The sequence below is a fragment of the Ursus arctos genome, unplaced genomic scaffold, assembly GCF_023065955.2.
Source record: "Ursus arctos isolate Adak ecotype North America unplaced genomic scaffold, UrsArc2.0 scaffold_12, whole genome shotgun sequence".
Classification (NCBI taxonomy): Eukaryota; Metazoa; Chordata; class Mammalia; order Carnivora; family Ursidae; genus Ursus; species Ursus arctos.
In genome coordinates, this window is record NW_026622786.1 from 70,191,113 (window position 1) to 70,211,951 (window position 20,839).

The window sequence follows — 20,839 nt, forward strand, 5'->3', positions numbered from 1 at the left end:
ACCCACTTCCCTCCATCTTCCCCTCACAGCTTAATCTGAGTTGTAGTCACTCCCGGTGGGATTACTGATCATTGCCACGGCACCTGGCTGCTCTCCCCACCTTTACTGTCATGTCGGTTGCATCCTCCCTCCATGTTGCCCGCCCACCCAACCCTTCATCAGGCCCTCTAACCTTGCCTTTCATGGCCACTGATGGGAGAAACCAAACAGCCTGAAATGGGGATAATGACTAATAGTTCAGATGGGTGAGGGGGAGTGGGAGGTAGGGGGGGCGGCTGGCTTAAGCACCATAGTCAGGAGTTTGGTCTTAATCCTACAAGCCAACCATTTTCCAGTGGGGAGATGGTAGTGGTGGGGCCAGAAAGGACAGATCTACAGAGAAAATGGGGCTGAAGCATGTGTAGTTTGAAAAGGCATATTTGAGGTTGCAATTTTATATTTGGCAAAATAAAGCAAAATGTTTGTATTAGATTGGCAGGGCTGCCATAACAAAATATTATGTACTAGGTGGCTTAAACAACAGAAGTGTATTTTCTCATAGTTCTGAAGGCTGGAATCCAAGCTCAAGGTATTGACAAGTTTGATTCTGTTAAAAAGAAAACCATAGGCCAAAATGGCGTTACTTGGACCAGGCCAAGTCACTAAACCAGGGCTTAATACTGACCTAATTGCAGTTTCCACCCCCTCCAGAAATATAAATCTTAACCTGTCAGGAATTTTCTTATAGGTGCTAGTAAGTCTTCCACATGACCCTCTCCATCCCCCCAAAGAAAGACGAGGTGATCTGCCTAAGACCCCCGCTCTTCCTCCTAGGAAAGTGACCTTGCCTGAAACAATGCTTTCTTTTATTTTGCTTCTAACTTTCCTGCCCCAATCCCCTTCCTACAACAACTTTCCATTTTGTACAAACTCCTCAGATCCCTCCTCAGCTTGCTCGATGGGATTCATGACTCATTTAATGAAGCCAATTAGGTCTTCAAACTTACTTAGTTGAATTTTCCTTTTTAAGATTTTTATTTATGGGGCACCTGGGTGGCTCAGTCAGTTAAGGATCTGCCTTAGGCTCAGGTCATGACCCCGGGGTCCTGGGACTGAGCCCCGCATCCGGGCTCCCTGCTCAGCAGAAGCCTGCTTCTCCCTCTGCCTCTCCCCCTGCCTGTGCTCTCTCTCTTTCTCCATCAAATATAAAATAAAATCTTAAAAAAAAAACAAAAGATTTAATTGAGTGAGAGACCGAGAGAGGGCACTTTCAGTAGGAGCAGGGGGAGGAGGAGAGGGGGAGGGAGGAGGCTCAATCCCACAACCTTGAAACCATGACCTGAGCCAAAATCAAGAGTCCAAGTCTCAACCGACTGAGCCACCCAGGCGCCCCTGAAGTTTGTTTTCTCAGAAGAAATTGAGGCCTCTCTCTTAGTTTGTAGATGGTGGTCTTCTCCCTTTGAGTTCACATGACCTTTCTTTTCTTTAACTTAAGTATAATTGACATACATGTTATATTGATTTCAGGTACACAACATGGATTTGACAATTCTACACATCACCCAGTTCTCACCGCTCTAAGTGTAATCACCATGTGTCACCATACAGCATTACTGTAATACTGACTACATTCCCTATAATCTCCCCCTGTGTGACTTATTTTATAACTGGAAATTTGTACCTTTTTTTTTTTTTAAGATTTTATTTATTTGTCAGAGAGCGTGCACAAGCAGGGGGAGCGGCAGGCAGAGAGAGAAGCAGGCTCCCCGAAGAGCAAGGAGCCTGATGTGGGACTTGATTCCAGGACCTTGGGATCATGACCTGAGCTGAAGGCAGACACTTACCCGACTGAGCCACCCAGGCGTCCTGAAATTTGTACCTTTTAATCCCCTTTATTTACATGACCTTTTTCTCCGTGTGTCCTCATCTCTTCTTCTTGCAAAAACACCAGTTGAGCGTCTGCCTGCGGCTCAGGTCATGATCTCAGGGTCCTGAGGTCAAGCCCTGTGTGTTAGGCTCCCTGCTCAGCGAGGAGCCTGCCTCTGCCTCTCCCTCTGCCACCCCCTTGTGCTCTCACATGCATGTGTGCGCGCTGCACAGCCTCTGAAATAAATAAATAAAATCTTAAAAACAAACAAAAAAACACCAGTCGAATCAGACCAGGGCCGACATAACAGCCTCATTTTAACTTACTTACCTCTTTAAAGATTCGGTCTCCAAATACAGTCACATTCTAAAGTACGGGGGGGTTAGGACTTCGTACAGAAGTCAAAACCCTACCTCCACCCATCTTAGGTCTTCAGATGAAGCTCTTCAATAAAAACATGAACGAAAGAGAAACAAACACAAGTTTATTAACATGTATAACTTATGAGGAACTCTGTCCTCTAGCTTAGAATTCAGGCTTAAATACCATCTTAATAGGGAAGAGGGAAGGGAAATATAGGCCTTTTAGGGAAAAGTAAATGATTTCTAGAAACGATGAATGGACCCTTAGAAGAATGGATGGGAGATATGATAATTTGTGACCAAGTTCGTCGGGATGTGGTATAAACTTCTAGTTTCCTCTCCTGTGATATGAGAAGAAATTCCCAGGAAGGGCATTTATGCCCATTGAGTCCCTTTAGAGATCCATCTTTAGTCAGATAAGGGGAGTTCAGAGAAGGCCTCTCCCTACATTTGCTGTTTTTTAAGTACCTACAGTTCAAAATAGTCAATATACCGAAGTGGCATATTGGGTGCCATATTCTGTTACTCTTCGCTGTCTTTTCCCCTTGGGAGGTTAACAAGATTTTTGAGCTCTTCTCCAGAAACCAGGACACCAGGAGGAGATCCTCCTGAATGTCGTAACTAAAGGGCCTGGCAGTTTCCTCCGCCACCTCCCTCAGTGTAACATATGCTACCATGAATGGGTCTTATGCACCTGCCACGCACCGGGCACTGGGCTAAGCATTTATGCTATTGACTGCTCACAGCAGCCTTATGATGTGGTTGATTATTCCCATTTCACAGATGAAGAAACTGAGGCTCAAGGGGTTAAGCTGTTCGCTCAAGGTCACATACAGCTCGAAGGAGTAGAGTTAAGTTCTGAACCCAAGATGTCTGACTCCAATATTCACCACTGCCTGACTTTTCTGGGGGGGGGGGTCACTGTCCTTGCACCTGTCCTCCTTCTACACTGCTCCATGTCTCCTTGTCCCTGTTACTAATGCTCTTTCTCTTCCCCCGCCCCAAGAATCTCACAATCGCTGCCCAAGCTGAGGTTTTTCAGAGTTCTCCGGGTCTCCATCCACTATGAGTCTCCATCCCCTAGAAGATGCTGTCTCCAGTTTAGCACATGTCCCACATTCCTCGCCCCCTTGGCAGCTCAGAGTCAGAATCTCTCTCTCTTTCTTTAAGATTTTCTTTCTTTCTTTCTTTCTTTCTTTCAGAGAGAGGGAGAGCACGAGCAAGGGGAGGGGGAGAAGCAGAAGGAGAGAGAGAATCTCCAGCAGACTCCACGCTGAGCACGAAGCCCAACGCAGAGCGCCTGGGTGGCTCAGTGGGTTAAGTGTCTGACTCTTGATTTGGCTCAGGTTGTGATCTCAGGGTGGTGAGATTGAGCCCCGTGTCAGGCTCCGTGCTCAGTGCAGAGTCTGCTGGAGATTCTCTCTCTCCCTCTCCCTCTGCCTCTCCCCCTCTGAAATAAATAAATAAAATCTTTTTAAAAGAAAGAGTCAGATGCTTAACCCACTGAGCCACCCAGGCACCCCTCAGAATCAGAATCTCTTGACAGTGTCAGGTCACTGAGGTCACGGGAGTCCTTCAAGAATGAGAGCTGCCAAGGGGCGCCTGGCAGTAGAGCATGTGACTCTTAATCTCACGGCTGTGAGTCTGAGCCCCATATTGGACGGGGAGCCTGCTTGAAATTAAAAAAAAAAAAAATGAGAGCTGCCAAGTAAGGGTAGAACTTGGGAGGGGGCCTGAAATCAGCAATAAGATCTCAGGTGTCTTTGGTGGGTGCAGAGGCCGAGTACCAGAGCCAAACCCGAGAGACGCTAAGACTACAGTGGCATTTCATGTTCACCACGTGCCATTCCGAGCACTTGATAAATACTCATGCATTTCACATTCACAGCAATTTTATGAGAAAAGTATTATCCTCCCTATTTCCCCATGGGGAAATTAAACCCAGAAATGGTAAACGTCTTGCCCAAGGTCACAACGGTGGTTCACAGTGTTCGGATTTGAAAATCTGGGCAGTCTGGCTCCAGACTCCGTGCTGTAAACCGCCAAGCCGCATATCCGACCTTGGGCCGCGAGAAGGGGAGAGGGGCACGGGTGCTTAGGACCAGAAGAGAGTGAAAGGCAAGAACCAGAGGACAAAGGGTGGAGTAAATGATTTACAGGTAGACTGGTTCCCTCTCCCGGACCATAAACCAAAGGGACCTGTCAGCAGCTGGGAAGGGAGATAAAGTGACTCAGGAGGGAAGGGCTGGGTGGGGACTGGGGAGTCCCCTTCCTGGAGTAAGGCTTCAAGTCCTGTACCTTTATCCATGGCTCTGTGGGAAACTCACAGCCCAGTGATCCAGAGTGTTGGTAACAGGCCAGAGGGTGAGGGCCACAGAAGCAGATGGGGGTAATGATTGCAACGCAGCAGGCTGCTTGTCCTCAAGGAAGCTCCCACGATCTCAAGGCCTGAGCTCCTCCAGTCCCAGGCCTGGCCCCCCAGGTACAAGACTCTTTAAGTGGTATGCAGCTCAGAATGCTCTAGAAAAGCCACAGATCAGAGCTCAGGAAGCGTTGCATGGCCATGATGGCTGAGGCCCCGGAGCTGGTATCTCACCCTCCCCAGGAGAGGACCTGGGTCTTCCAGACCTTGGGACACATGTGCGCGTGCACACGTGCACACATACACACACACACAGAGTCCAGTTCTTTCCTCATATTGACATCTCACCTGGCTCACCTGGGGCCTAGAAAGAGAACATGACTCTTCTGGCCATGAGTAGTTTCCCAGACCTTGTTCACCCAGGAGTTTTCTCACAAAAAAGGGGAAGGAGGGCCAGATGTCTTTCAGGCGAAAAGGGAAAGAAATAAAGAGGAAAAGAAAAGCCTGCCTGGGCTCAAGTCCTCCTCAGCTCTATTGACGGGAGTCAGATACGGTCCTGTACTCACGGGCCGCACGGGCTGGAAGACAGATGAGCCCTGCAGACAGGTCACTGGCCAGTGTGATGTGCTGCTGAGAGACGAAACCTGGAGGGCTTGGGGGGGCAGGGGGAAGATCATGGAAAGCTTCCCTGAGGACGCTCTGAGCCGGACCTTGCAGGAGCAGTGAACGGTAACTCGGCCAGAGGCTGGTGATGGGCGCAGAGGTGGGAGACCTCAGAAGGCCTTGTGTACCCTGCTGAAAAGCCAGGACCTGGCACTGTTTGGCCCGGGGACGGGCCGGAAAGGCTTCAGCAGAAAAGTCTCTGCCTCTTCATTTCTGAAAGATTGCCCGGTTCTGGGACACAACAGAGGACAAGCAGGTGGAAACTAATGGGAACAGACTTGACTCTTCATGGCAATAGCGGCCGGGCTAACTGCCTGCAGTGCTCCAGGCTCGGGGATATTGTTTCTTTGAATAATCCCAACTGCCCTGTGTGGAAGGTGTTACTGATCTTGTTTTGTAGAGAGAGAGAAAGCTGCAGTCCAGAGAGATGAGGTAACTTGTGCAAGGCTACAGAGAGCTAGAATTTAAACCCAGGTTTGTCTAACTCCCAAGCTTGTGCTCCTAACCTCCTCTCCATGCTTCCTCTCTTCAGGAAATGCTTGCGGGTGAGAATCAGCTCACAATATGGGAGAAGGAGCTTCCCAGTTCAGGTCAGAAGCGGGACCACCACTGCGTCTTTGCGGATGATCTCAGCACTGGGTGGGTAGTCGAGCTGGTGCCTCAAGTATTATTTCCTCTGTTTGACAGAGGAAGAAATTGAGGCCTAAAGTAGAAATGGCCCCTCAGGATGCTAGATACCCTTAGAAGTCAAGATGCTGGACACAAGGCTGAGGGAAGTCTGCATCCCTAGGCCTGAGTCCCAGACCTGTGGTCTTGTCAGCCCTGTGGAATAGGGATGGGGAATGGTCAAGCCAGGATCCCCAGAGCCTGGACCAGAAGCCTAGCAGTGTGGCCAGTGCACAGGACCCTGGTCCCAGGGCTCAAGCCCTTGTTTAGGCCCAACTGGGCCACTTCCAGCCTTTGGAGTTGTGGAACTGAATAAAGGAAACTTCATTTAAAATACAGTCCGGTCACGAGAATGGGGGGAGCCTCACACCCTACCAATTTGTCCTCCATTGCAGACCCCAACTGGAAGAAACATACCTTGCATTTTCCAACTGGAAAGGACCTAGTTTATAACGCCTGCAAGGGAGAAAGATTTTTCCTTGTATAGCAAGAGCCCAGCCAATGAGAAGTTGCTACAATTCAGCCAATGAGAAAACATCACCAGCCTCCAGTGGACTTTTGCTCCAAGTAGCCCCTCTCAACTTCCCCTTTTTTTCTCTATATAATAACATTCCTCTTCTTTCTTCTCTGGACTTGCCTTTGGTTTGCTGTAGCTTACATACCCTGAATCGCAATTTCTCTATTTTTGAATAAGCCATTTTGCTGGTAAAATAACCGGCTGTTTTATTTTCAAGCTCGACCAAGTCCATCAACTCAGGCTTTGAATACTGCCTCTGATGACCGAGAACAAGTCATTTACGTCTTGGAGCCTCGTCTGTAAATGGGGGTGATTCCTTCCTCATGTGGTTGAGATGAGGGTTCCATGAAACGCTGACACAGTAGCGCCTTGCACGCAGGGCCTGTCAGGCAGTGCTCTGTGGTCACTAGCTGGTATTATAACAATTTATCATCATGCATCTATCTTCTCACCTGGAGCGTGGGACAGTAATCCCTGTCATCCTGGTTTCAAGGACATGGTGTCATCTGTGTGAGTTGTAGAGTTGGGGCACATGGCACTTTTGCCACCCAAAGGCCAGCCCAGCCCTGCAGGGGGAGGGAGACACATCTAGTTCCCAGGCCCAGGGGAAGCTGGGTGACAGCCTCAATCCATCAATGATAACCTCAGTCCAGCTAAGCTTTATGGGCCCAGCAGATATTTAAGTGCATGTGGTGTGTAGGCTAGCTCAGTTCTCCTTCCTCCACGCGGGCCGCTGCCCAGAGCAGGTAGGCAGGTGTGCAGTGGGAGGTGGCGGTACCTGGGGCCTTGGGAGGCCAGCTGTCAGCAAGACCCTAGGGGACAGTTGTGGGTTTGGGCTCGAGTTGGGTCTTCTGGCCTCAGGGGTTGGTAACCTGGTTCCTCCTGGCCCTGCGAGTGGAAGAGGATCTCGGGGAAGCCTCTTGTACGAGAGGTTATAGATCTCAGCTCCCCTAGGCGCGTCCCATCCTGGCTTGACCCATGTACCACTGGGTTCTGGGGGGGATGGCAGGGGTGTTTTGTCTGCTCTGAAGCTTCTTCCCCTTGCCTACTGACACAGGGTGAAGGCTGGGTGTGCGTGACCAGAGTTGAAGGGAGGGTGCCTGGAGAGCTAAGCTTGGTGATAAGAAGCCAAGCTAAGGAGAAGGTTTGCTGGGAAAGAGGGACAGCTCTGGGGGCAGCTCTTGTGACCTCCCGCCCAGGCCCCCAGCACCATGACGGTTTCATACACCCTCAAAGTGGCGGAGGCTCGCTTCGGAGGCTTCTCGGGCTTGCTTCTCCGCTGGAGGGGAAGCATCTACAAGCTCCTGTACAAAGAGTTCCTGCTGTTCATCGCCCTGTATGCTCTGCTCAGCATCACCTACCGGTGAGGGTGAGGTCTCAGGGCTGGTCTGGGGGGGCTCGGCTGCCCACTTCCTCTAACCCAGGCTTACAACCGACCTTCCCCAGGCTGCTGCTGACCCAGGAGCAGAGGCATGTGTATGCCCAGGTGGCCCGGTACTGTAATCGTTCTGCAGATCTCATCCCCTTATCCTTTGTACTGGGTAAGGCTCCCTTTAATTCTCCCTGGTAACCTTCTGACCATCTTTCCTGACCTTTGGGTTGAGTTGACAGCTCCGAGAGTCAGAATTACCCCAGCAGCACAGCCTAGACGTCAGCCAGAGCAGGCTCAGCGGGCATGGGAGTTGCGTCCTGAGTCCAGGTTTCCAGAGGGCTAGACCCTGCCTGTCACTTGCTGGACCCTCACTCCACAAAGGGACAAGACATCTGCTGGCTTCCAAATCCCACTCTGGGTACTGGAGAAGAGCTGGAGAGAGGTGACACTCCCCTTCCCACCTTCTGGGAAGCAGGGCTCAGAATTAACCACTACTTGACCATTTTTCTGCAGGAGGAGGTTTGCCCTCCTCCATCCTCCAAGCCTGGCTTAGCGAGACAGAGGCTTTTGGAAGAGGGGATCCCCTGACAGCGAGGCAGGGCATGTCCTTCTCCCTGCTTTGGTTCAACCTGGCCTGGACCAGGTGCTCTCGCTGGGGGGCAGGGCGCGCTGACTCCCAGGCCTTCCGTCTTCCCTTCCCGTCTCCGCTTCCACGGCGGCCGCTCAGGTTTCTACGTGACCCTGGTGGTAAACCGCTGGTGGGCGCAGTACACAAGCATCCCGCTGCCAGACCAGCTGATGTGCGTCATCTCGGCCAGCGTGCACGGCGTGGACCAGCGCGGTCGCCTGCTGCGCCGCACCCTCATCCGCTACGCCAACCTGGCGTCAGTGCTGGTGCTGCGCTCGGTCAGCACGCGCGTGCTCAAGCGCTTCCCCACTATGGAGCACGTGGTGGACGCAGGTGCGGACAGGCGCCCCGCGGGGGGGGGGGGGGCTCGGCCTGCACGCTGGACAGCCCGGGGGTGGGGGCGGCCTCCTAGGAGGGGAGGTCTGACCCCAGCGGGCAAGTCCTAGGGGCAAGGGAGTTATCTGCGCCCCACTCGCTTCATCTCCTCAGGTTTCATGTCCCAGGAAGAGAGGAAAAAGTTTGAGAGCCTGAAATCCGATTTCAACAAGTACTGGATCCCCTGCGTCTGGTTTACTAACCTGGCGGCCCAGGCCCGGAGGGATGGGCGAATCCGTGATGACATTGCTCTCTGTCTGCTCCTGGAAGTGAGTCGGCTCAGGACCAGGCCTGTCTGTTCTCCCTGGCTTTGCAAAGGGGAGTAATCGTTTCAGTACTCAGCACTCGGGTGGTGCCAGCTCTGGAAGCACTGTACACACACTAACTCATTTAGCCCTCACGACCACCCTTGGGACATCGTTACCGTCCCTCTTTCATGGGTGGGAAAACTGAGGCACAGAGTGGAAAAGAAACTTGACCAAGTCACACAGCCAGTTAGTGGAGCTGCGAGTTTGTGTTGGGCTCCCCTGTTCTTTCTCCATTCTTCCTTCCTCTCCTCCACTGACACCCTCTTCCTGCTTTTCCCCCAGGAGCTGAACAAGTACCGGGCCAAGTGCAGCATGCTATTCCACTATGACTGGATCAGCATACCTCTTGTCTACACCCAAGTAACTGCCTCTCCCTCCCCAATCCCAGGGCTTACTGCATGTGCTGTGCTGCGGGCGACACTAAGAATTAGACATGGTACCTGCCCTGGGGCAGTTCAGCCCAGCGAGACACTGAACAACCAAGGGCTCATCCTCCAGCACCCCCAGACCCCCACTAAGACGACCCCATCCCCACTGATGCTGCCACACCTTTCTACACCTTTTACTTCCTTGTCAGATGTCCTCCCAGGCCCTCTGGGTCAGGGAGGGCACTTCTCCCTGTCTTACTCAGCCAGGCGTCCTTCTCCAGGTGGTGACCATAGCAGTATACTCCTTCTTTGGCCTCTCCCTGGTCGGCCGCCAGTTTGTGGAGCCGGAGGCAGGGCCGGCCAAACCTCGGGAGCCTTTAGAGCCGGGCCAGGAGGCAGCATCCGCCCTGGGGGACCTGGACATGTACGTGCCTCTCACCACCCTGCTGCAGTTTTTCTTCTACGCCGGCTGGCTCAAGGTGAGCGCATAGGCGGCTCATACCAGCTTGTTCTGTAGAGGTGTGGGCCCGGGCCCACCTCAGCTTTGGACAGAGAATGGGGCTCGGAGCCCAGAAGACACTGTCTTGCAACCTGTAGGTGGCCGAACAGATTATCAACCCCTTTGGCGAGGATGATGACGACTTTGAGACCAACCAGCTCATAGACCGCAACTTGCAGGTGCGCAGGGGTCTGGGGGCAGCTCCTTGTGCTCTCCTCCTTGCCAGCTCTCTGCCTGGGTGCGGGGAGGACGGGGGGATCCTTAGGACTTGCTGCCTGCCCCAGGTGTCTCTGTTATCTGTGGATGACATGTACCAGAACCTGCCTCCCGCCGAGAAGGACCTGTACTGGGACGAAGACTCCGCTCAGCCGCCCTACACAGTGGCCACTGCGGCCGAGGCTCTGCGGCCTTCCTTCTTGGGTTCCACCTTCAACCTTCGGTAAGCAGCCGGCGCTGGTGGAGGCAGGGCTTGAGCCGAGACGTGGGCCCCAGGTCCTCACCACCCCTCTGGGGCGCCGATGACTCGGTTGCCCCTGTTCTCCGCCCTCTCGGGAGAGCCAGCCCCGGCGGCGCCAGGCTCTCTCAGCCTGCCCTCCCGCCCGCAGCGTGAGCGACGACCCCGAGCAGAACGTGCAGGTGGAGGCGTCCCCAGGGTCCGCTCGGCCGCTGCCCGCCACGCAGACCCCGCTGCTAGGCCACTTCCTGGCCGCAGGAGCACCCTCCCCCGCCATCAGCCTCAGGACCTTCGGCCGCGCGCGAGGAGCCCCCCGCACCCCGCATCTGCTGCGATTCCGAGCGGAGGAGAGCGGCGACCCTGAGGCCGCGGACCGCATCGAGGAGGCATCGGTGGGGTCAGAGGACGAGGCCAGGGAGCCCTGATCAGAGGCCAGGCCGTCCTGCCTGCCTCCGCTTACTTCCCAACCCCCTGCTGACCTCCAGCGCTATTAGAGCGCTTGCTGTGTCCCCGAGCCTGAGAATTTGCGGACGGACCTTTAAAGAGGAAGATGTCGGGGCCAGCGCCAGGGCTGGGAATGTGTCTGTTTTGGCGGGAGAAGGTAGGATGGCTTGCTTGGGGAAGGTGAGGCTAGGATACATGGGCGAGGCCTAGAGGACAAGAACCCAGATGCGCTGTTAATTTTCTGGGCAGTAGGTTGCTGGGCCCGTTCTCAAGCCTGAGGGAGCATCAGCGGCACTGAAGGGCCTGTTCAGAGTAGTTCCGGGAGCCACTGCCAGAGTTTCTGATTTATTAGATCTGGGTTGGAACTCAAGAATTTGCATTTCTAGTTAGTTCCCAGGTGATGGCGCTGCTGCTGGTCCGGGCACCACAATTTGAGTGCTATATGAAGACGCTGAGGATATACCTTACCCTGATCATCTTACCCTGAAAAGGGATCAGAGTGTGCGCCCTGGGAAACTTATGCTTTACCTGTAATATTCAACTTTTTGTTTATAATGAGAATATAAACATTTATTACTTGTGCAATTATAGTTGTTTAAATTGGCATGCTGCGAAGTGGGATGAAGATAATATGGTAAGGGCTTGGGAATCTGTCCCGGAGGCTGACCAAACTCAGAGTGAAGGCCGTTGTACACCACCCAGCCCACACTTTGGGCATTTGGACTTCCGAGTGCCACACCCTTCTCTGCTCCCACCAGCTGAACAGAAAGGTCGATTTAAGGGGTGAAAGCTTTCATCTCTATGGTGGGCCTGCAGTGCTGGGGGTACCAGCCTCACGGAGCATAGATTGGAATTGACAGAACTGAGCTCCAATCTGCAAGTTCAGCCTCCACCAAAGAAAACTGGTGACTGCCAAAACGGAATCTTAAGGTCAAAGGACGACAGATGACAGGACTCCGGAGGGAAGAAACAAGGGTGTAGTTGAGGTTGAGTGCAGCCTCTGACATCTGACGCTGGCTTTGCTCCTTTCCTGCTAGGTGACCATGGGTTACAGGATACCTAAGCCTAGGGTCTCCAAGTCTTTGGAGACAAAAGCACCCCAAGATAGCCATTCATGTAGGTGTTTGAGGTTTTTCACAGGGTTAGTGGGAGTTAGCCTTGCTTCAGGGCCAAGAATGGTCAGCTGAAGGCTTCAGGAATGAATAGTGGATGAATCCAAGACCCTGAACACCCTGGTTCTAGTCACAGATTAGAGGTAGAAGTAAAGGGGAGGTATAATCTTGTAGAGCTCAAATTAGAAAACAAAGGTAAAGTTGTCTAGTGTGGCTTTGCTGACCCATACCGTGAACAGTAGCTAAAATTATGGTGCTGCATTACGATACCCACTGGATGGAAAGGTGGGACACAGGCCTCCCAGAGCCAATGGTAAGGTTTTAGGAGGCTGGGTTGCTTATTGTGTGTCCTTAAGTTTTTGTATTCAAAAGGGGGGTGGGGTCATCTCCTAGTTCATCTTTCCCTATTATCTATTCACAGAACTGCAATTTAGCCAAGCTAATGAACCAACTGGATTTTCACTTCTCTGGCTCTTAAGTTATGCTTGTACTTTCCAGCAACTTTAACTTGGATAAAATCTTAAGGTTTTTTCTTTCTTTTTAAAATTATTTTAGCACATTTCTGTGCCTGGTATGTTGCCATGCACTTCCAGGTACTGGAGACAAAGCAGGAAATAAACATACCTTCAGGTGTTCCCCTGGAGTTCTAACTGGACAAAAAAGAAAATGAGCAAAATTTATGCCCAACTAAGGGATAAGGAGAAAAAGCAGGGGCAAAATGTTAACAGCACAGAAGGGACGGTAATCTAAAATTATCAGGGAGGAACTCACTAAGGTCTAAGACCTGGAGAGTAAGCCATGTAGGTATGTGAAAAAAACGTTCCCAAAAATGGACTAGCAAATGAAAATGTGCTCAGTAAGGCCAGGATGACTAGCACTGTAGAAAGAGAGACCAGGTCACATTGAGTTCCATAGTGTTTGGGGAGGCTTCTGAGATGGGAAGCTGTGTGTCAAAAACCCATTGACCACTACTGATAGGACTGTGCTGGGGACAACGGAGGCATTCAGCGCTACCTGAAAAAGTGATGAGAAGGCAGAGGTGGTGTTAAAGGTTGAACCAACAAGATTAGGGGACTTTAGATGTTAGAGTGTAAGGGCAGAATGACCTAAGATTTTGATTTAAGCAGCTGTATAAAGGCAGTAATTTGCTAAATTCAAAGAGCTGAGAAACTATTTGCAAAGGGAAAGCGGAGGAATGTCATGTTTTTCCCATGTCCACCTTTCAGAGTCCAATTATGATATCCAAATGCAGGTGTTAAGTAGTTTGGGTTCAAGTTAGAAAAATGCAGCACAAACCACATTTAATACCAACAGCAGACAATGTAGCCAAGCCGAAGACAAAGAGCTGACCCCTGCAGATTTAGCAATGCAGAAATCACTGGTTATCTTGCACACCTGAGTAGTAAGAGGGGAAGAAGTAGGGTTCAACAGAAAATTAACTTCAAAAAGACATCCAAAGCCGACAGGATAGACATGTAAATGTGTCCAACTTGCTTTCAACAATACCAAAAAAATTTGAACACAATTTCAAGGTTTCTAGGCCATCCATGAACCCAGGCTAAAAACTTCAAGCTAAAATCTTAAAACCAAGGTTCATACAGGAAAAGGGTACAGGATCTCTCAAAGAGCCAAGTTCACAAAGGCAGCATGGCTTTGGGTTCCAATCCCGGCGAACACCCCAATAATACTGGGGTCCCAGTGCCGGGATACACCCCACATTCAGTCTCTGCTTGCCCTGCATGCCAGCCACATCCCCGTTCCCACCAAATACTAGCCTTTAGGGTGAGAAATGTTCCCCCAGCTATACAAAGGCACAGCCCACATCTAGGCCTTGCCTCCAGGAGAGTGCGTCGAGCCACTGGATATTCACACATGAACACAGGACAGGACAATAAACACCTTTATTACATGACCGAAGATAGGAGAAGGCTTTATTTGCCTTTCCGGGCTTTGATTTTCCTCAGATAGAACTCTAGCTCCTTGCCCTCTAGCACGTAGCCATCTGCTCGGCCACACTGGCCTGGTCTTGAAGCGATGCATGCTGCAAAAGAGTATGCGTTCGTCAGCAAGATGAGAGCGGGGCCCTACACAAACCTAGGTGTCCTTGAAAGTCCACGGTGGTTCAGGTATCCTGGGGGAGGGCTACACCCAGTGTCTCCTCAGATATACTTTATCGTCACTTAAAGTCAGTAGCAGAACTGGACGAAGTTTTCATCACCGAGACAGCCCCCTCAGCCCACACACAAACTTCTCAAAATACTTCTGGAAGTTAGAGGCAGAGGCCAAGCTCAGGCCTATGGACTCCTGCCCTCTTATTTCCCATTTCAGCTTTAGGCTAATGGGGTGACCACATGCTCGGAGTTGTGCTTCTATGCTGTTATCGCTCAACTCTCCTAGTGAAGCCTCTACCACACAGCTGGCAGTTAGAAGAACAAGAGGCAAGAACAAAATGCGGAGGGCGCCATCTTACCAAGAAGCTTGCCCTGCTGGAACTGCTCCTCCAGAAGACTGCTGATTTTGGCATTCTTTTTCCTTTCATCATACTTCTTCTGAATTTTCTTTGATCGTTTTTTGTTTAAAATCTCTTCCTCCTCGGGCGTCTGAATAAAGGAGATAGATGGGTTAGCTGGAGCTCCCTAGGCTCTGGCTCAGGGAAGCAATGTCCCCAGAGCCTTGGGCCCTGTACATCCCAATTCCTGCTGCCTTCCTCAGCACTAAAGGCTTTCATCGCTTTCCCTTCAGTAGCAGAACTGGACAGAGTTTTCATCATAAGAAGGCTGGAATGAGGCTGGCCTCCCCCCATCCCCACAGGGAAGTCGGCTCCCCCAAAACACGCACCAGCTTGGCCCCCTTCTTGCGGCCCAGGGGCAGTGCATAGTGGGACTCGTACCACTGTCGGTACGGTGTGCTGTCAATGAGCACAATACAGTTCTTCACCAGGGTCTTGGTGCGGACCAGTTCGTTGTTGGATGCGTTGTAGACAACATCGATAATCCTTGTTTTGCGCGTACAACCTGCTCACAGGAGAAATTCTGAATCAAGTCCTGTAAACCAGAAGCCAACTGGTCCTGTTGTCCCCCTCCCACCACATCCTCCCCCGCAAAGTGCCTAAGGAGAAGCAAGGGAACTCTAGGCTGTTACCCAGCCATGGGGTGTGAGCTCATCTTCCACAAAGCCACCTTTCCAGAGATGACTGGCAACCGCACACAGTGTCTAGATTCAGTCCCAATCCCTGAAGCTATACGAGTTAAGAGACAAACAGGATGGAGAGAATTCTCCAGCTACCACAACGTTAACAGCTTTCAAACAAAAAGAAACTTCAGTATCTTGGTGGAGGCCACGGACTTCCTGCTAAAAGCACTTACTGAAGCTTAGAAAGTTTTAGGTGTCACGTTCCCACCCACTCCTGGAGGGCTTCACTCACACTCAGAGCCCCAGGAGAAGTTCCCCACGTCTAGTCTCAAGGCACGATACTTCTTATTGCCTCCCCGGACTCGGACTGTGTGTATGCGGCGGGGGCCAATCTGGAAAATACAGAGACGGGAGCTAGGTTATCCAGGAGGGCAAGGCAAGAGAAGGTAGGGAATCCAGGCTGCATGGAGGTAACAGTCAGTGTAACTATGACAAGTCCTAGCACTGGCAAGTGGCACACAGGTGGCCAAGACGGCCACAACCACGCCTAAGGATACTTTTTCATCACTCCAGTTACCTCCAAGAGGAAAAACCTGATTGCAAACACTGAAAATTAAGTCTCTGTGCAACAAAAATAAATAGCAGGTTTCTATCATCCGAGGAGCCCACTCCCTCCAGGCGCCCTTGAAGTCCTAATACACATCTGTCTCCACGCAACCGCTCCAGTCTTAACCAACGCGTAAAGGTGAGGAGGCCGCCCAGTCCCTTAGAGAAATCACGGAGCCCTAGGAAGATTCAACCACCACACGCAGAGGCCAGACCACGCTGGAGACGGTGGGGAGACGAGGGCCCCGCACCCACCTTAGTGTTAGCAGCGGGGCGGCCCAGCTCATACTTCCGCTTCTTGTGATAGGGCTTTCTCTTGCCCCCGGTCTTGCGGCGCTTGTGCCAGTTGTCCCGAGAGATGCCTACATGTGGGAGCAGGGGCGGAAGCTTTAGCCACTGGGGCTCGGGCCGGCACCTCGCGAGCCCCAGACGCCCGCGCCGGGCGGGCCGCACGCTCAGCTCTCCAAGGTTGGCTTCCGCACTGCGCACTCGGGAGTTTGCAGCATTACCAAGCTGTCATCATCCACATGCGGCCCAGCCCGGGCTCTTTCCCGCGGCAGCCATGTTGGCGGCCCCCGCAGCACCAAGCCCCTGCGGCCACCGGAGCGAGCCTCGGAGGCCAGAACCCGAGCACCACCCTCCTTGTGGCTGCTCAGTGCCAGGGGTCGGGGCGCCCGCACTCCTGACTTGGCTGCGAGGCAGGATGGCACTGGATCGAACTCATCCCCCCTTCCCGGCCCCAACGCAGAGCGACACTCACCCATCGCTCTCGGCGCTGGCTGCGAAAGAGAAAACGCAAAGCCTCACGGTCCGGTTTGTAAAACGCTGTCCCGCCCCCTTTACGTTGTTTCCGTGCGCCGCGGCGAGGAGCCTGGAGTCGGAGCGCGGCGTTACTGACGTTTCTGCGACCGCGACCCGGGCCTCCGGCCGCGAGAGGGGCGTCGGCGCCCTGAATCCGGGGGAGGACGTCGGGCGGTGGGCACGGCTGTGCTAGAGGTTGAGGGCTTTAGCGCACGCCCGAGGGGCAGTCGCCTGCTTTAGTTACGTTTTGAAAGGACGCGCTTTAGAGCTGGGCGCGGCTGCGTTGGGAAGGGGTGGAAGACAGTAGGGATGGAGACGAGTGGTGGACTTGGGTTTTGTTTTGAAGGGTTTGATGATAGAGTGGACGTGGGGGGGGGGGGTAGGAAAAGGGAGGTGTGTCAAGGATTCCCAATTCCTCACTTGATCATTTGGAATGACAGGCGGCTGGATGTTCGTGTCTGGTCATCTTACAGAAGATCTTGGACGGAAGATGTTACTTTGGGAATCGTCGGTATGCGAATGGTAATTAAAGTCGCCAGAATGAACGGAACCTGGGGAGAGAGCATAAAGCCGACTTCTCTTGTAAAATGTACTAAGTAAATACTTTAGGCTTTGTGGGATATAGAGTCCGTCACAACTCCTCAACTTCGCCGTTGTGGTGTGAGAGCAGCCCTGGACAAAAGTAAATGAATGTGTGTGGCAGTGTTCCAATAAAACTTGAGTACTGAGATTCACCTCTCATGAAATATTACGCTTTTTATTTCTTACAAACACTTAAAAACAACCATTCTTGGCGCATGGGCCCAATCAGCATACAGTGGTGTGCCAACCCCTAACATAAAGAAATACATGAAGATGTTCTAGGTCCAAGTCTTGAGGAATGTGAATATTTAAGGCCAGGTAGAGAAAAACTGGCAGGGGAGACTAGGAGCAATTGAGTGACAGGAAGAAAGCCAGCACAGAGTGATGTCATGGTCTAATGCTACTGTGAAGGCTAGTTAGAATGAAGACTAAAAAGTGAGTCTTGGATTTAGTAACTCGAAAATCTTTGGTAATATTGGTAAGAGCAGTTTCTGTGCAGGGGAGTGGGCAAAACTTGGAAGTTTTATTTTATTTATTTACTTTTAAAGATTTTACTTATCTGTTTGAGAGAGAGAGGGAGCACGAGTGGGGGGTGGGCAGAGGGAAAGGGAGAAGCGGACTCTCCACTGAGCAGGGAGCTGGATGCAGGGCCTCGATCCCAGGACCCTGAGATCATGACCTGGGCTGAAGGCCGAGGCCCCCCCCCCCCTTTTTTTTTAAAAATATAGTGGTGGTGTTTTTGTTTTAAGATTTTATTTATTTATTTGACAGAGAGAGAGGCAGCGAGAGAGGGAACACAAGCAGGGGGAGTGGGAAAGGGAGAAGCAGGCTTCCCGCTGAGCAGGGAGCCCTATGCAGGGCTCGATCCCAGAACGCTGGGATCGTGACCTGAGCCGAAGGCAGACGCTTAACAACTGAGCCACCCAGGCGCCCCTGAAGGCAGAGGCTTAACTGACTGAGCCACCCAGGCGCCCCCGGAGTGGGAAATTTTTTTAAAAAAGATAACAATTCTCTCAAGAAGTGACTTCAAGGGGAAGAAGAGAAGGGTGCCTGGCTGGCTCAGTTGAAGGAGACTGTGGCGCTGGGGGATCCTGAGTTCGAGCCCCACTTTGGGTGCAGAGATTACTTAAACTTTTTAAAAAATAATAAAACAGGGTGACTGGCTGGCTCAGTTGGTAGAATATGCAGCTCTTGATTTGGGGTTGTAAATTCAAGCCCGCGTTGGGTGTAGAGATTACTTAAAATCTTTAAAGAAGAAAAAAAAATAAAGGGAGGAGACAATTAGGCTGGTGGCTTGAGGGGAGCAGATCATGGGGCAGTATTGAAAGGAGTAAACTGCCTAATGGCTAAGCCCTTTTACAGTCTGCTCCAAGTCCTATCTCATCCCTTTGAAGGGAGTCTCAACATTATCCTTTCTTCTGTATCTTCGACCTTCCACTGGCCTCCTACATTAAGAATAAAGTCTAAATTCCTTGCCAGGGCCCAGGAATATCTGACCTCTGCTTATCTCTTCGGCTTTATGAATTTGACTTCTTATCTCCCACTATCTCCCTCACTCAACTCCAGGCACTCTGACTTGCTGTTCTTGCCTCAGGCCCTTGTGCTTTGAGAGAAAATGCTGTTCTCCAAGTCTTCACATGGCACCTGCTCTCACTTCCAAGTTTCCGCACAAAGTCTCACCTCTACATACATACACGCACTGGGAGGCCTTTTCTGAGCCTGCTTTCTAAAGTGGCAACACTTGGGGTGCCTGGCAGCCTCAGTCTGTAGACCATGTGTCTCTTGATCTCCAGGTTGTGAGTTCAAGCCCCACATAGGAGGTAGAGTTTACTAACAAACAAAACTCTAAAGTAGCAACACTTACCTTTCTCTACTCACTTAATACTAACATTGTTTTTACATACTCATTATCTGCCTTCCCCACTAAAATGTAATAAACCTGAGAGTAGAAACTGTGTTGCTTACTACTCAGTTTCTGACACCTTAGAATAATGCCTGGCATTTAGTAAGCACTCAATAAATTGTGAATGGCACTCAAATATTTTTTTAAAGATTTTATTTATTTATTTGACAGACAGCCAGTGAGAGAGGGAACACAGCAGGGGGAGTGGGAGAGGAAGAAGCAGGCCTCCAGCGGAGGAGCCCAATGTGGGACTCAATCCGGGAACACCGGGATCATGCCCTGAGCCGGAGGCAGACGCCTAACGACTGCGCCACCCAGGCACCCTGGCACTCAAATATTTGAACAAATTATTGTTCTACTTACCACATTTTACTCAATGGGTTTTCCCAGTAGACTGTGAGATCTTTGAGTACAGGGCAGGGATTTTTTTTTTAAGGTTTTATTTATTTATTCATGAGGCAGAGGCAGAGGGAGAAGCAGGCTCCCCGCGGAGCAGCGAGCCCGATGCGGGACTCCATGCCAGGACCCTGGGATCATGACCTGAGCTGAAGGCAGACACTGAACCGACCGAGCCACCCAGACGTTCCAGTGCCGCGATTTTAATCAGCTCTCCATCTCCAGCTCTTTGGCACAAGAAAAGGAAAAGGTAATTGCACTGGACATAAAAAGGAGATGGTTTTCAGGGGCACTTGGTGGTGATAGAATTAGATAGACTGGATTAGGGGGATGAGAGAAAAGTGACCTGAGAAACCACAAACCACGTGAATGGGGGTGGCACCAATTAACAGAGAACACAGGAGAGGCAGGTTTCTAGAAAGTTCAATCTTAGGATGAGTTTGACTTGCCTGTGGGACATATAGGTGGCTCTTCTTTGTCTTGCGAGTAGTTGGAAAGATGAGCGTGAAGCTTGGAAGAGAATAGGACTGCCGTTTCCATCCCCACCCGTCACGGTCTGGCTCCCTTAGCCATCTAGCCTAGTGCTCCTCCCTGTCGGCCAGGTTGCATCACAGCAGCATGTGGTTTTCTTAATATTCTTGAGTAGTAGACTAGTTATAAATGCATCTGTGTCTCTTGGGGGCAGTATTCTAGCAGCATCTCTGTAGTTTTTGAAATCAGACTTGAGTTCGCTGTGTCCCACACCATGCCGTCCAAGTCTCTACTCTGGCTTTAGCAGAAGTCAAATAGGAGCTCTCCAATTCCATGTCATCCTGGAGAGATCTTTTCTCCTGCTCGCCTCCAACGCCTTGGCCTGGCCATGACTCCATTTGCTTTGAGACCATTGGCATTAATTGCACTATGCCTTTGTCCCTATTTTTATTAGTCACCTTAAAAAAAATCACCTCCCAAATTAAATCTATCCACCACATTCTAATCCTGACATAGGTTATTATAATGTCTTTTTAAAACTGATCTCGCACCATCCTCCATTTCCTAAAACCTCACTATGTCCTATGTCACTCATCAGAAAGATCCTCTGTATCTTTAACCTCTTCTGGAAATGTTTCCTCTGCCTTCGTAATGTTTTCTTTTCTGTAGCCTTCTAACAGAAACCTGGTTCTCTCAGAGGAGTTTTCTTCCTTGTCAGCCTTCTCAAGTGGAGGGCGACTACACTCCCCTGGGTGGGAGACAGGTACTGGCCAATTTCAGACCATTCTTACTCTCTCCTAAAAGCCACAGACTTTGACTCTTATGCTGTAAGACGGTAACACTCACTACTCCTCTCTTACTGTACCTACCTATAAATTCTGCTTCTCACCAACCTGTGCCTAGAAGATTTTAGACCCTGACCCGATGGAACCTCCTCCAATGCTCCTGTCATGTTTTGGGTGCCTGCACTTG

At 51.1% G+C, this 20,839-nt stretch overlaps 2 protein-coding genes, 1 long non-coding RNA gene and 4 other non-coding genes across 7 annotated transcripts; 2 read left to right on the forward strand and 5 right to left on the reverse strand.

The window, feature by feature from the left end:
- The first annotated feature begins 7,501 nt into the window (after nucleotides 1-7,501).
- On the forward strand, nucleotides 7,502-11,499 carry BEST4 (bestrophin 4). The gene is made up of 9 exons (XM_026497471.3): nucleotides 7,502-7,779; nucleotides 7,863-7,957; nucleotides 8,516-8,749; nucleotides 8,906-9,060; nucleotides 9,382-9,459; nucleotides 9,749-9,946; nucleotides 10,065-10,145; nucleotides 10,251-10,405; nucleotides 10,572-11,499. The coding sequence occupies exons 1-9, from the start codon at nucleotides 7,628-7,630 to the stop codon at nucleotides 10,843-10,845; spliced, it is 1,422 nt and encodes a 473-aa protein (XP_026353256.1). The 5' UTR covers nucleotides 7,502-7,627; the 3' UTR covers nucleotides 10,846-11,499.
- A 2,361-nt stretch (nucleotides 11,500-13,860) lies between these two features.
- RPS8 (ribosomal protein S8) lies at nucleotides 13,861-16,581 on the reverse strand. Its single transcript, XM_026498250.4, has 6 exons — nucleotides 16,475-16,581; nucleotides 15,970-16,076; nucleotides 15,401-15,500; nucleotides 14,815-14,990; nucleotides 14,447-14,576; nucleotides 13,861-14,017 (listed from the first exon to the last, which is right to left on the reverse strand). The coding sequence occupies exons 1-6, from the start codon at nucleotides 16,476-16,478 to the stop codon at nucleotides 13,908-13,910; spliced, it is 627 nt and encodes a 208-aa protein (XP_026354035.1). The 5' UTR covers nucleotides 16,479-16,581; the 3' UTR covers nucleotides 13,861-13,907.
- Nucleotides 14,131-14,199, reverse strand: LOC113254884 (small nucleolar RNA SNORD38). The gene has a single exon (XR_003316003.1). It is a non-coding gene; the product is annotated as a small nucleolar RNA SNORD38 (small nucleolar RNA).
- LOC113254885 (small nucleolar RNA SNORD38) lies at nucleotides 14,681-14,750 on the reverse strand. The gene has a single exon (XR_003316004.1). It is a non-coding gene; the product is annotated as a small nucleolar RNA SNORD38 (small nucleolar RNA).
- Nucleotides 15,580-15,683, reverse strand: LOC113254829 (small nucleolar RNA SNORD46). The gene has a single exon (XR_003315955.1). It is a non-coding gene; the product is annotated as a small nucleolar RNA SNORD46 (small nucleolar RNA).
- Nucleotides 16,163-16,242, reverse strand: LOC113254883 (small nucleolar RNA SNORD55/SNORD39). Its single transcript, XR_003316002.1, has one exon. It is a non-coding gene; the product is annotated as a small nucleolar RNA SNORD55/SNORD39 (small nucleolar RNA).
- LOC130543476 (uncharacterized) lies at nucleotides 16,553-17,261 on the forward strand. The gene is made up of 2 exons (XR_008958850.1): nucleotides 16,553-16,710; nucleotides 16,956-17,261. It is a non-coding gene; the product is annotated as an uncharacterized LOC130543476 (long non-coding RNA).
- Nucleotides 17,262-20,839: the final 3,578 nt, after the last annotated feature.

Coding starts and splice junctions, on each gene's coding strand:
- RPS8 (XM_026498250.4), bottom strand. Junction 15,501..15,969: donor GCCCCGCTGCTAACACTAAG/GTGGGTGCGGGG, acceptor TGTATTTTCCAG/ATTGGCCCCCGCCGCATACA. Junction 14,577..14,814: donor GCAAGAAGGGGGCCAAGCTG/GTGCGTGTTTTG, acceptor TCCTTTATTCAG/ACGCCCGAGGAGGAAGAGAT.
- BEST4 (XM_026497471.3), top strand. CDS start 7,628: ATGACGGTTTCATACACCCTCAAAGTGGCGGAGGCTCGCTTCGGAGGC. Junction 7,780..7,862: donor CTGCTCAGCATCACCTACCG/GTGAGGGTGAGG, acceptor GACCTTCCCCAG/GCTGCTGCTGACCCAGGAGC. Junction 9,061..9,381: donor CTCTCTGTCTGCTCCTGGAA/GTGAGTCGGCTC, acceptor CTTTTCCCCCAG/GAGCTGAACAAGTACCGGGC.